The 14,391-nt window shown below is 52.5% G+C and overlaps 1 protein-coding gene across 1 annotated transcript in view; it reads right to left on the reverse strand.

The window, feature by feature from the left end:
• Positions 1–8,306: 8,306 nt before the first annotated feature.
• LOC148183449 (maestro heat-like repeat-containing protein family member 7) overlaps positions 8,307–14,391 on the reverse strand; it is a 31,690-nt gene continuing 25,605 nt past the window's right edge. The window contains exons 3-17 of the mRNA XM_088061480.1: positions 14,073–14,220; positions 13,740–13,850; positions 12,912–13,274; positions 12,579–12,727; positions 12,200–12,347; positions 11,801–11,991; positions 11,581–11,718; positions 11,194–11,308; positions 10,884–11,021; positions 10,475–10,651; positions 10,186–10,341; positions 9,925–10,026; positions 9,426–9,528; positions 9,089–9,145; positions 8,307–8,771 (exon numbers count right to left, since the gene is read on the reverse strand). Of these exons, the coding sequence (XP_087917606.1) occupies positions 9,117–9,145; positions 9,426–9,528; positions 9,925–10,026; positions 10,186–10,341; positions 10,475–10,651; positions 10,884–11,021; positions 11,194–11,308; positions 11,581–11,718; positions 11,801–11,991; positions 12,200–12,347; positions 12,579–12,727; positions 12,912–13,274; positions 13,740–13,850; positions 14,073–14,220 (2,068 nt within the window). The 3' untranslated portion in view covers positions 8,307–8,771; positions 9,089–9,116. The remainder of the gene's footprint in view (positions 8,772–9,088; positions 9,146–9,425; positions 9,529–9,924; positions 10,027–10,185; positions 10,342–10,474; positions 10,652–10,883; positions 11,022–11,193; positions 11,309–11,580; positions 11,719–11,800; positions 11,992–12,199; positions 12,348–12,578; positions 12,728–12,911; positions 13,275–13,739; positions 13,851–14,072; positions 14,221–14,391) is intronic.

Raw genomic sequence — 14,391 nt, forward strand, 5'->3', positions numbered from 1 at the left:
ATATCCAGTTTCCCCTGAGTGTTAAGGATACCACATTCCTGGTCACTTTCCTGGTAGTTCAGCTGTTAAGCTTCCTCTATATAGTCTGCAACTTCTCTAGAGTGAGGGCTGAGATATCCAGAGGAGCCAACGAGACCCCTGCCCCAGAAGTAGACTCAAGTGTGAGAAATCCTGAGTGGCATAAAGAATAGGAGAAAATGAGCCGAACTCTGAAGAAATTTTCTGATCCCCCAGCCTGGAAATTTTCACGTGAACACATTCAGAACCCAGATGAAGCAGAGAAATATATCTAAAAGAGAAGTGTTACGATGATTCTAAAGAGAAAAATCTCATTGCAATAAACTAGGCCCTAGCGTACGCTTATCACACAGTGCTAGATACTGTAAAGCAAGCAGATAAATCAGCAGCTACCCCAGTCACTCAGGCTAAAACAGACAGTGAGCCCAAGCCAGCAGCCAAACCAGACAGTGAGCCTAAGCCAGCAGCCAAACCAGACAGTGAGCCTAAGCCAGCAGCCAAACCAGACAGTGAGCCTAAGCCAGTGTCTGTTGCTCCTACCATGAGAGGCATGAAATTCAAAACCAAAACTGATCGGACAGTAGATGATGATAATGGTGATGCGGGGGAAGGACCCTCAAGACCAGCAACTGATCAGAAATCAGGAGACACTGGTGAACCTTTCTCCCTGAAGGACCTTCGTGGCCTGAGAAAAGATTACACTCGACGAGCTGATGAATCTATAATTAGTTGGTTAGTCCGTCTGTGGGATGCTGCAGGTGAGGCTACAGTTCTGGATGGCACTGAAGTGAGGCATCTGGGGTCCCTGTCACACAATCCGGTTATTGACCAGGGGATGATGAGGGGGGCTGACCCTTATAGTCTCTGGGAACGGGTCCTAAGAAGCGTGGCACAAAGATATCTGTGTGCAGATGATCTCTATATACAGCAAACTCATTGGAAAACCATAGAACAAGGGATTCAGCGCTTGAGAGAAATGGCAATAGTAGAGATTGTCTTCGTGGGTGACTTAGGTACTAGAAATCCAGACTTGGTGCCATGTACATCTGTGATGTGGCGAAAACTTGTTTGACTTGAGCCACAAGAATACGCTTCTGCTTTAGCAACAATGAAGCGGGATGACCAGGAGGAGACCGTGCTGGATATGGCAAAGAAGCTTCGAGCATATGCAGATACCGTGCATGGCCCCATGCAGGCAACAATTGCAACTGTGAGAACAGATATGCAAAACTTCCAAAACAAAATAGAGGAGAATCTCAAGAAACTCAGGGAGGACCTTCTTCCAGTCTCGACAGTACAGACCAGGAGCCCTGGTACTCAACGCAGAAGTTCCCCAGATAGAGAGAAAAAGCTACGAGCTGAGCTGTGGTTTTTCCTACGAGACTGTGGAGAAAACATGAAAAGATGGGATGGAAAATCTACTGCTGCTCTGGCAAAACGGATGCTTGAACTGAAAGACAGCAAGACTCAGGGGGAATACTCAACCAAAAAGAAAGCCGCTCCAGTAGCCTGTAGTCAAACTGACAAGTATGATAATGATGATGATGACGTCTGATTCCCTTGAAGGAACCTCCAAGACATATACCCAAGGAAAGAAGGATAACCAGGCTTAGAGGGGCCCTGCCTCTAGCCAGGTAGAGGCTAGGGAAAACCGTGTCTTTTGGACTGTGTGGATTCGTTGGCCTGGCACATCAGAACCACAAAAATATCAGGCCTTGGTTGACACTGGTGCACAGTGCACGCTAATCCCATCAAGACATGTAGGGGCAGAATCTGTTTCTATTGCTGGTGTGACAGGGGGATCACAGGACTTTACTTTAGTGGAAGCTGATGTGAGCCTGACTGGAAATGAGTGGAAGAAACACCCCATTGTGACTGGCCCAGAGGCCCCATGCATTTTGGGCATAGACTACCTCCAAAGTGGGTATTTTAAGGACCCAAAGGGGCTTAGGTGGGCATTTGGGATGGCAGCTGTAGAGACAGAGGGCATCAAGCAATTGAACACCTTGCCTGGACTTTAAGAGAACCCATCTGCAGTAGGACTCCTAAAAGTAGAAGAACAGCGAGTACCAATTGCCACCTCGACGGTGCAACGCCGGCAGTATAGGACAAATCGAGATGCTGTGATCCCCAGCCACAAGATGATCCGAGAGCTGGAGAGCCAAGGGGTGGTCAGCAAAACCCACTCACCCTTCAACAGCCCCATCTGGCCTGTGCGCAAGTCTGACAGAGAATGGAGACTGACTGTGGACTATCGTGCATTGAATGAAGTGACTCCACCGCTGGGCGCTGCCGTGCCGGACATGCTGGAGCTCCAGTACGAGCTGGAGTCCAAAGCAGCAAAGTGGTATGCCACTATTGACATTGCCAATGCATTTTTCTCCATTCCTCTGGCAGCAGAATGCAGGCCTCAGTTTGCCTTCATGTGGAGGGGAGTGCAGTACACCTGGAACCGACTGCCCCAAGGATGGAAGCACAGCTCCACCATCTGCCATGGACTGATCCAGGCTGCCCTGGAAAAGGGTGAGGCTCCAGAACATCTGCAGTACATTGATGACATCATTGTCTGGGGAAAGACGGCTGAAGAGGTCTTTGAGAAAGGAGAGAAAATCATCCAGGTTCTCCTGAAAGCCGGTTTTGCCATCAAGAAGAGCAAAGTTAAGGGACCTGCTCGAGAGATCCAGTTCCTGGCAGTAAAGTGGCAAGATGGACGGCGTCAGATTCCTACTGACATCATCAACAAGATCACAGCAATGTCCCCACCAGCCAACAAGAAGGAAACGCAAGCTTTCCTAGGTGCCATAGGTTTTTGGAGGATGCACATTCCTGAATACAGTCAGATTGTGAGCCCTCTCTACCTGGTCACCCGCAAAAAGAACACTTTCCAGTGGGGCCCTGAACAACAACAAGCCTTTGCTCAGATCAAACAGGAGATCGCTCATGCAGTAGCACTCGGCCCAGTCAGGACAGGACCAGACGTGAAGAACGTGCTCTACTCTGCAGCCGGGAGCCACGGTCTGTCCTGGAGCCTTTGGCAGAAAGTGCCTGGAGAGACTCGAGGCCGACCACTGGGATTCTGAAGCCGAAGCTAGAGGGTCGGAAGCCAATTACACTCCCACGGAGAAGGAAATCTTAGCTGCCTTTGAAGGAGTTTAAGCCGCCTCAGAAGTGATTGGCACAGAAACACAACTCCTCCTGGCACCCCGACTGCCAGTGCTGGGGTGGATGTTTAAAGGAAAGGTTCCTGCTACCCACCACGCCACCGACGCTACATGGAGCAAGTGGATCACCCTCATCACGCAGCACGCCTGTATTGGAAACCCAAATCGCCCTGGGATTTTGGAGATAATTACAAACTGGCCAGAAGGTGAAAACTTTGGTCTCACTGATGAAGAGGAGCAGGAACAAGTGACACGGGCTGCAGAAGCTCCACTGTACAACCAACTGACAGCAGAAGAAACACGCTACGCTCTGGTCACTGATGGTTCCTGTCGCATCGTAGAGATGAACCGGAAGTGGAAAGCAGCCGTATGGAGCCCCACATGACAGGTCGCAGAGGCCACTGAAGAAGGTGGATCTAGTCAACTTGCTGAACTCAAAGCTGTTCAACTGGCCCTGGACATTGCTGAAAGAGAGAAGTGGCCAAAGCTCTACCTCTACACGGATTCATGGATGGTGGCCAATGCTCTGTGGGGATGGCTGGAAAGGTGGAAAAGGGCCAACTGGCAACGCAGAGGAAAGCCAATCTGGGCTGCTGATGAGTGGAAAGTCATCGCCACCAGGGTAGAGAAACTGTCTGTGAGGGTCTGTAGATGCCCATGTCCCCAAGAGTAGGGCCAATGAAGAGCACTGAAACAATGAGCAGGTGGATCAGGCTGCAAAGATAGAGGTGCCAAAGACAGACTTAGATTGGCAACACAAGGGAGAGTTGTTCCTAGCTCGATGGGCCCATGATGCCTCATGTCATCAGGGGAGAGATGCCACCTATAAGTGGGCACAAGACTGAGGGGTGGATCTAACCATGGACAGTATCTCTCAGGTTATTCATGACTGTGAGACGTGTGCCACGATCAAGCAGGCCAAGTGGTTGAAGCCCCTCTGGTACGGTGGGCGGTGGTCCAGATACAAGTATGGGGAGGCCTGGCAGATTGACTACATCACACTACCCCAAACCCGCCAAGGCAAGCGCTACGTGCTCACAATGGTAGAAGCCACCACTGGATGGCTGGAAACCTACCCTGTGCCTCATGCCACTGCCCAGAACACCATCCTGGGACTTGAAAAGCAAGTCCTTTGGAGGCATGGCACCCCTGAGAGGATTGAGTCAGACAATGGGACTCATTTCAAGAACAGCCTTATAAACACCTGGGCTAGGGAACATAGCATTGAGTGGGTGTACCATATCCCCTACCATGCACCTGCTGCGGGGAAAGTGGAGAGGTACAATGGACTGTTAAAGACTACCTTGAAAGCGTTGGGTGGGGGATCTTTCAAAAATTGGGAGCAGCATCTAGCAAAGGCCACCTGGATAGTTAACACCCGAGGTTCCACCAACCGAGCAGGCCCAGCCCAATCTGAGCCCCTGCATAAAGTAGACAGAGACAAAGTCCCAGCGATACATCTCAGAGGTTTGTTAGGAAAGACAGTTTGGATCAATTCTACTTCGAGTGCAGACAAACCCATTCATGGGGTTGTTTTTGCTCAGGGACAGGGTTGCACATGGTGGATAATACGGAAAGATGGAACAACACAATGTGCACCTCAGGGAGATCTGATGGCTGGGTGAAGATCACGAATTAATGTCCTTGTCTGCATATAATGTATGTGTTGTAGAGTTAAAATATACATGTATATTAATTTTGATAATAAGTTGATGATATGGGGATAAGGGGTGGAATGTCCTGGCGTGACTTTATGATACTGGTATCCCAAATCGTCTGGTTTATGTTTTATATTAAGTTCTGCACCTTTAAGACTGGCTTTGAGAGAAAGAGAGGGGGAAGAAGAAGAATCGCTCAGTTTGTGTTAAAGAAAAACATCAGTCCCACACATCTCGCTCCTGGACTGTGGTGTCTGCAGCATGGACAGACAGCGGGACAGAGCTTCTCTCTGGCTTTTTAGTTAGCTTTAGCTAGCTGAGGCAGAGGAGTTCCCTGGACCTTTGTTTTTCTTCCTTTTCTTGGATCTGTGCAAACCTGCTCTGGACTGAACAGCCAGCCAAACCCCGGGAGCTCACACCTTTGGCCCACCGGGGCCTGGGCCTCGGCATTTTCCAGCGCCGAAAGGACTGATAAGGAACCTGAGTGAGCCGAGCTACACCACATGAAAAGGACTTTTCTTCCTAGACTTGCCATCCCATCGAACAGCAAGAGGTTTTATTATTTAATATTATTCAATTTCTGTTAAACAGCTTTTTCCACTTCTCTCCAATAATTTTTTTTTTTTTTTTTTTTTTTCCCCCGGACCAGTTGGTGGGGAGGGGGCATTTCCCTGGGGAAATCCCCATTTGGAGTTTTCCTCCCTAATTTGCCCTAAACTAGGACACACACCAGGTGAAGAAGAATTGAAGCTGAAACTCACTCAGAATCCTGAGTAAATGAACTCTTAGTCATTATGGACATATTGTAGAAAGTTGGGACTTCTGTAAATTTGGCCACAGCTACTATTGAACAGCACCACGTTCACCTATGATTATATGGTAAGTGTGGTGACAGCCTTTGTCCTGACCATGTCTGATGTGCCAGTGAGTTTAATCTATTCAGTAGTGGCCCTAGGAGGAAATCATGAGAAAGCAGTGTTATATCCTTCAGACCACAGAATGTGGGCACGAGAGGTTGAGGGAAAGGGGTGGACCATCGATTTGAAACCCTGTTCTCTGAGGAAACAATTAGGGTCCATATGTGAAGGAATTTTGGCAGATGATAAAGACACTTGCTTAGACACAGATCAGAGCACTTGTCACTTTGAAATGCATTCAGTGAACCAAACCACCTTGCTTGCATATGTAGGACAAGGCTGTGTCTGTCTCAGGACAGCATGTCCCACCATAATGGTAGACAATCAAATAGGGAATGAAACTTGGTTTAACTTGTGTGTTTGTAACTTTGTTGAAATTGAAGGCTGTGATTTTTCCTATCAAGCACCCGTCGTATCACAGCAATACATAAAGGCAAATTTGGCAACAGTGCAAGAAATATCACATGTGCCTATAGGAATGAATTTGGCCTTAGTCGCCCAATTGTTAAAACATCAAGAATTGAAAGAGATCCTAAAAGAAATTCAAGATGCAGGGAAAAAGACTTTGATTACTATACATCATGATACCGAGACAATCAAAAGAGTCTTTAAGTGATTTGCAGAACACTTGTCTCATCAGTGGTGGGATGTGCTTTTTGGATGGTCACCAACAGCAACTGCTATACTTCAAACCCTGATTCTCCCTATTGTTGTTTTGCTTATTTTAGTGGGCATTAGTTTGATTTTATCTAATGCAATGCTTGTTTGGAATCGGAAGATATTACAAAAAGTGACAGCTTTGACATGACTATCAACAGCGTATGGCTTATACTTGAAAGACGCTGGCCATACAGCCTTGATGGATGAAGAGTCAGTATATTGAGTAAAAGAATTTACTCATTTTAAAGAGGAAGTGGGGCATGAAGCATAAACTTTGAAGAATTTAAGATATTCAAAAAGCTAAAACCTTAATTGAAATTAATTTTCGTTAAATCTAATAAAAAGCTAATCAATGTTAAATTTAATAGAGAGGCACTACTAGAATGAGGAGGTAATCATTAGCCAATAACTAATTGTCTGTCAACCTTATGTTTGTTCAGCTGGGCTTGTAACGAGAAACGTAGAATCTTGTGAGGATCTTCAAGAACATAAGACAATCGCAAACTTGAAACTAACTGGGAACACAAAACTAGGAACATGGCCAGGGGCTCATTTGTCACTTTGGACTGAAAAGGTAGAAAGGTCACAATGAGGAAGAGCCATATCCCTTCCTCCCTTATGTGACCCCTCCCCATAACGAGACCACCGACTCATTTCAAGGAACAAACTGCCCACGCTTAATTGCTTTTTTTTCCTAATTAGCATAAGAAGCGTAGAGTGGCTGGTAACTGAGTTATGAATAAGTATTTGTATTCAATACTTCTGTAAATAAAAAGCCTGTATTCACCTGCACTCAGGGCCGTGTGTATTAAGGGGTGACCCTGCCCATCGGCCCAGCACTGCCAATAAACACACACTCTGTAACCCTAATCGGTTAAAGAGTCTTTCTCCGCTATAGTTGGATACTGATACTAGATCATACCCATATTTTAGTAAATCAACTCCAATTTGCCAAGTTGAACTGATTCCTTGCAAGAATGAACAACAGGACTTGATGGTAATGCATAAAGGATTCGATAGCATGTGCCAGAAAACTTCCATGACCATTCTAAGTCAGTGTCCAATTCAGGTTCCGTCTGGTAATCAACAAGTTACTAAAGGGACCTCGGATGCTGGGTTTGTTCTCTTTCCTGCAGGGGCCTAGCAGGACATTCCAAATGCTGCCTTTCTGCCCTAAAAGGAAAAAGAGGAGCTGTGGCTGCTAAATGCAAAAAGCAAGCAGGGAACACAGCCTGTGTGGAACTAGGTCACACAAGCTTCTCGCTCTGGCCTGAGGAAGCATGAGGAAGAATCCAAACAATCCTTGGAGAAAGACAACAATCTTTGCAGCTGTTGTTTAGGATCCTTGCTGTTTACTTGCAAGAAGTAGTCAAGGGGTGGTGTTACACATGTCCAGTGATAATGATGTGTAAGTTTAATGCCCAGTAAGGGTTTTACCACTCGGACATTCTCAAAGTTGTCTATAAATGAAGATCAAAAATAATAAATCTTGCTCTCTTGATCAACCCAGCCCGAGAGTCTGTGTCGTACATCTCGCCGTTCCTAATATAGTGTGACAATTCACAGCTGGGTTCAGGGCATACTCAGCTTGGCACTTCCAAAATCCAAGGCCTTCAGGGTGCTCAGCAAGACCTTGAACTCCACAATGCTGTGGAACCGGGCCTTCAGCACAGGGACCTTTCCAGCCTGATCTGCGCTCCTTCCTCTGCGTCTCTGCACAAAACACGGTGCAGGAGAGAACGGCAGGAGGGGCCTGTGTGTCACAGTCAACTCCACAGAGATGCAGTTTAAGTGAAAAAGCCAAACTGTTTATTGATGGGATGCGAAGCAAAGGGATGAGCTGAGGGGCAAAAAAGGGGATGGGCAAGGTCTGAGGGCGGGGGGATGGAGCTGTCAAAAGGGAAGGAGAGTGGAGGGAAAAAGAAGGGATGGAAAGTGTCTGAGGGCTGGAGGCATGGAGCTATCAAAAGGGAAGGAGAATGGAGGGAAAAAGAAGGGATGGAAAGTATTTGAGGGCTGCAGGGAGAGAGGTATTCAAAAGGGAAGGAAACTGGAGGGAAAAAGAAGGGGTGGGCAGTTTCTGAGGGCTGCAGGGAGGGAGCTATCTACAGGAAGGGGGAGGGCTGAAGCCATGCGAGCTTCCCACAGGCTCAGCTGTGCCAGTTGTCAGCTGTGCCTGGAGCTCCAGCTGGTCTCTTCTGGTTTCAGTGTAGTCTTGTCTTCCATGGCATCTTATACAAAGACTGGTTCTCCTAAAGCAGCAGACGAGTGAACTTCTGCTGTTCTTTCAATAAATGTCTGCTGAAAAACTGTGCTCCTCTGAGAAGGGTTGTCATCTCTTCTCAGGGCTTGAAGTGCTGGAAGAGAGGGGAACAGAGCCACGATCAGACCCCGGATCTGTGGCAGTCCTAGGAGAAAGTCCTGCCAGAGCCATGCTAGCCTGCTCTTGCTGTGGCCACAAGAGTGAAGAGGCCAACAGGATCAGCTGCAAGGTCCTGGTCACCCCACCCAAATCCGCCCCCCACACCCCTGAAATCTATCTGTGATATTCCCACACCACCAAGGTGTCCACACAGGGAGAGAAGCCCTCCGAAGCCGGGGCAGAGATTGCAGCTCCCTGCCTGGGCATTTCAGATCCCCCAGTGCCAGCCCCTCACTGCCAGCCCTCACTCACCCTCGATGAAGGCCTGGAGCTCTTCCTCCTACGCCCTCAGGTGCTCCCCGGCCATCCCTGGGAACACAGAGCCTGTCAGGGCCCCGGCGGCACAGCTCCCTGCCAGCGGCACTGCCAGCCCTGGGGCCACACGCCCTCCCGCCCCGGCAGGGCTCAGCCCCAGCCCTTGCCGCATCCTGACTCAGCCCAAGGGCACGGCTGCCAGAGGCCGGCAGCAGCCCCGAGGGCAGCCGGGGCTCCAGGGCGCCGGGCCCGGGTGCCGCTGCCGGGACAGCAGCAGCCGGGGCTGGGGCCGAGCTGCGGTGGGGCAGGGAGCCAGCCCAGGCTCGTGGCTCACCGATGAAGCTGACGGCCGCCTCTCGCAGGGACTCCTGTGGGCTGTCCAGGTATGGCAGGGTCCGGCGCAGGTGCTCGGCTGCTTGGCTCCTGTCGTCTGCCAGCTGCAGAGAGCGGCAGGAGGGAAGGGTTGGCGCGGGCTCTGCCCCTCGGCCGGGCGCTGCCTGCGGCCAGCCCCGGCCTCCCGTGCCCGCCCAGCCCTGAGGCACCGGGCAGCAGCCGCTGGCGCTGGGCTCTGGAGGGGGCAGAGGGCCGGCTGCTGCCCGGGGAGCCGTGGTGCTGTCCCGCCCCACAGCCCCACTGGGCTGGGGCTCCATCGGCAGCCGGCTCGGGGCCACAGGAGCCTGGAGAAGAAGCCGTGCAGCCCAGGGAAGGGAGCAGCGTGTGGGGCGCAGGCTGGCGCCCCTGGGTGCAGCACTGGGTCACAGGTGCCAGCCCCACACACTGAGCACTGGGGCAAGGAGGCTTCTCAAATTTGGGCTTCTCCAGGCAGTTCTTACCAGACACTCAGCAAACTTCCACAGCTGCTCCTTCCTCACCAGCTGCTTGAGGCTCCTCCTCTTGAGGAACTCGGCCACACGAAGCAGCGTTTCCCGAGAGGCCTGGAGAGCAGCAGAGATGCAGAGATGGCACTGCAGCCGAGGGCACAGGACTCTTGTCTGGGTGACAGGGCCCAGAGGAAGCCGCAGCCTGGGAGGTTCCAGGACAGGAGGAAGCTGATGCCCCTCCCAGGGATGCACCGGCATCACAGCAAACCTCACCTTTGCCACACGCCAGTTCTCATCATGGCAGTGGATGAAGAGTGGAAGCAGGCTCTGGTTCAAAATCTTCTCCAGAGGCTTCTTTCCCTCATCCACTACCAAATCCATTGTCATGAAGAAGAGGTCAAGGCAGAGCAACTGCACATGGCTGTGGTCCTGGAGGAAAAGAAGAGAAAAAGACCTTAATACCAATTCCTCCAGGCTCACCTGTGCAAAGGCCCAGAAATCTGTAAGACACAAAGTTTCTGGGCAGCAGCCAATGCCCGTGGCTGGGGGCACAGAGCCTTACGTGATCAAAGAGCAGCAGGAGTGCCTGAGCCAGCTTCGGAGCAGTGGTGCTGCATATCACGATGTCTTTATTCTTCAGCATATTGATCAACACACGGAGGGCCATGCCAACCACATCTCCATCTGCATCACCCAGCAGGTCCTGAAGGCGTTGAGACAGGCTGCACATCTTTATGGCCTGTTTGGAACACAAGGCTGTGCTGGGAAGCCCTGAACGGCTGCAGCGCCAAGACCACCCTGGCACTGCAACCCCACCCTGCTGCTGCTGGGCCCAGAGGCCAAAGGCCTGTCCCAAAGCACTCAGGCAGGTGAGGCAGAAGAGCTGGGAGCAGCTGCCTCAGCTCCTGAAGCCCAGCCAGCCCAAGGGGCTGCTTTGCCCAGCACAGCTTCAGCTGCTGCCCTGTCCTCACCATTGAGGGATCCTTGCTGAGCACCTTGAGGCCTCTGAGCGCCAGGCGACACCTCTGCCTGCACTCGCTCTGCAGGTGCATTGACACGATCTCAAGGACACTGTCACCGTATGTAGTCAAATCTAAGTACTCAAGGACCTGAAAGGCACAGGGCAGTGACAGGGGAGCCGGCCGGCAGGAGCCTGGAACTGCGCAGGGCTGGGCCCAGGCAGCAGCACAGGGCGCGGGCACCGTCCCAGGCAGCTGTGGCTATGCAAGGGGACAGGGCTGGCAGGCAGCTCAGTGAGGTAGTGCTGGCCATGGGGCTCACCTCCACAAGGAATGCCAGGAAGGGCAGATCCCAGGGTGGATTATCCCTGGCGAGTGCCTTGAGCAGGTGGAGTGCAATGCGGATACAGAAGGGGACCAATCCATGGCACATCTCCCTGTCAGGGGGGGAAAAAACAGCACCAAGACTTGAGGTGGGGGGGGGCAAATCTCTGCCATGAATGACTCACAGAGATCTGGCCTTTCCCCAGCATCCTTGGAGGGATCATGGGTGCTTTGGGAGGTGGCTTCTTTTGGGCACTCTCCTCTATCAGCCGTTTCCAGTCTGCTCAGCCATCCCTCAGTGACGAGGCCTTCTGGCCATGACCACGGGGACTATGAGGGGCACAGGGCACACATTTCAGAGGCAGTGGGGGGAAGGGGCTCTCACCTGGCCAGCAGACCCACGGCATTGTGCTGGGTGTCAGCACAGAGGAGTGTGTCCCAGCCACCCTTGAGCTCCATAGCCATCATCGCTTTCGAACACCCCAGTCGGCAGAGCAGAGCCTTCATGGCCTGCACTGCAAACCTGTGTGCAGAGCAAAGCCCAGGTCACACTGGGTGCACTGGTGTCAGCCACAAGGGCATGGGAAGGACAGGAGGACTGGCACCTGTTGGGGTTGCTGGGAAGGCGGTGCTCCTCCTGGCATGCTCTCCAGAAGCTGTCAAATTCCTCTGGTGGCATCTCCTGTGTGGTGATGACAACTTGGAACAGCAGAGCCACAAACAGGCGAGGGGTATAAATGATCATCGCCTTGCGGCACTGAGGCACGTGGACAATCACCCTGAGCACCAGAGTTGCCTGGAAAAGAAGCACACCAAGACAGCACTCAGTGCCAAGGTGTCCATCGGGCAGGGCCCAAGGGGAGATGCATGGAGAGCAGTGGGCCCGGTGCCCCCTGAGCCTGCCCCTAGCCCAGGTTTCAGCCCAGGGCCTGAGGCAAGGAGAGGGCTGAGAGCTCCTGGGGAAGCAAGCTCCAGGTGATCAAAGGTCAGCTCCAGAAACTCACGCTCAAGGGAAAAATGTCCTTGTTGTCCCCATCAGAGGTGCAGATGTTGCAAAGTGGCCAGTTCTCCATCACACACAGCAGTATTGGCACCACTTTCTCCATTGCTGGTCTTGATGAGCCAATGGCTCTCCACATCAGTGCAGCAGCTCTGTGGGATCAGAGCTCTGTGTCAGGGGTGTCTCAGTCACAGAGCCATGCCCTGTGTAGCTGTGGGGTCCTAGGTGACAAAGCCCCAGTGCCCTGAGGGGCAGGGAGGGAGCATTGGCAGCAGTCTCAGGAAACAGAGGGGCCCGAGGCTCCTGGACCTCTCTGCCTGTGCAGGGCGATGGGCCCTAAAGGCCGGTGAGCCCTGAGCTCTCAAGGCACGTGGGCCCCATACCTGTCACACGATGGGGCACAGCGCAGGAGGGTCAGCACCACATCGTCCGGGTGTTCTTCAGCCAGCCTCACGATTTCAGTTTGCTGACTGACATCCACAAGGACATGGGACACCAGACTCTGGTAAATGTTCCTCACCATGGCTGGCACCTGGAGGAGGCATGGGGAAGACTTGGAGCGCTGCCCAAGGCAGCAACTTCCCCAGCTTCCCCCAAGAAGTGCTTACCGTCCCATCACACTCTGCTGGCCTCAAAGGCTGAGGGGGCCCTGTGGATGTGGCTTGAGGGGGCACAGGATCCTGGGAGACCTCCAGTTCTGGCCCCTGGCTGGTCACCTGCTGCTCAGAAGAAGCCGCTTTCTTGTCAACAATGTCAGAAGAAACACGAGGGTCCTTGAAATAATCCCATATGAGCTCTTGGCTTACAGTGGGAGTGGGTATCCTGTTGGCACTCGCGATGCCCTGAGTCTCTCCAGTGTCATCATCTGGAATGGTCACGTCCTCAGTCTCTGCCATGTCCGCCTGTGCCCTTTCATTCTTCACTGCAGCATCAGAAACTTCTGAGGGCTCAGCTGAATCTGAGCTGACATCAGGCTCTGCCTGGAGCTCCTCCAGCCCTGAGTCAGGCTGAGCTGTGCCCTCAGTTGCTGCTGTGGTGTTGGTCTTTCTACGCCGAATGCGCAGGAATTTGCGGAACCTCTGTGCAGAATGAACAAAGGACAGGGAAGAGAGGCATGTTCCATGGAGTGCTGCAAGTGCAGAGCTGGGCTGAGCAGTGCCAGCAGGCCCAGCCCAGGTGGGGATGGCTGCAGGTACCTTCAGCGTTTTGCAGAAGCGGCCACGGGCGGGCTCCTGCTCTTGTCTCTCATCCATGGCTGCATCTGGAAAAGAGCAGCCAGAGCTGAGGGGCTGTGGGAGAGGCCGGAGAACACAGCCCAGCCCTGCACTCCCGAGGCAGGGACAGCCCTGGGGTGGCTCAGGGGATGGAGCATGGCCACTGGCGGGGGTCAGCCCCAGCCCCTCTTCTGTCCTGTCCTTGGGCATGTCTACAGGGGATGGGATGGGATGCGATGGGATGGGATGGGACGGGACGGGACGGGATGGGATGGGATGGTTCCTAACCGGCTGGAGCCATCATCCCTGTGGCCCAGCTCTGCCACTCACCATCCTGCAGTGGTTGGAACTGCTCCAGCTCTTCCGGCTGTTGTGCTGGGGCAGCTCCAGGGTCTGTCTTTCTGTTCCATCAGAACACTTTGAAGAGGTTGAAGAATCTGCCTGCCATGATGCAATCCTGCCTAACAGGCACCTTAAAGAGAGATGCCATGGGTAATCTCTGAGAAATCAAACTCTGCAGTTGAACCTTGAAGGCACCTGCGAGAAAGAAGCCTCAGCAAGGCTACAGGACAGCAAGTCCTGCAGTAAGGTCTCGAGGGCTCCTGCCACAATGACTGGAGGCTCCTTGTAAATGACTGTGGTCACCAGGTCCCACAGTCTCACCTTGAGGACAGAGGTCAGAAGGATGGGAGATGCCTCAGAAAAGCTCCAGGTCACCAAGTACCGGAGTCTGGCCTTGAAGGCACCTGCAAAAGAAAAGTCTTGGGAAAGACACGAGCCAACAAAGCCCACAGTCTTGCCCCGCAGGCACCTGGAAAAGAAAAGCCTCGGGAAAGCCACGGGCCACCAAGGCCCGCAGTCTTGCCACGAGGTCACCTGTAGAAGAAACGCCTTGGAAAAGCTCCGGGTAAGACACAAACGAGTGCGCTGTGCGGGGATTCCTCACAGCACCGCTCTGGCGCGTCCTGTCCCGTCGCGTGCA

This window comes from Pseudopodoces humilis, chromosome 12 (assembly GCF_049639895.1).
Source record: "Pseudopodoces humilis isolate 2021_Gansu_Grassland_sample_001 chromosome 12, ASM4963989v1, whole genome shotgun sequence".
NCBI classification, from domain to species: domain Eukaryota; kingdom Metazoa; phylum Chordata; class Aves; order Passeriformes; family Paridae; genus Pseudopodoces; species Pseudopodoces humilis.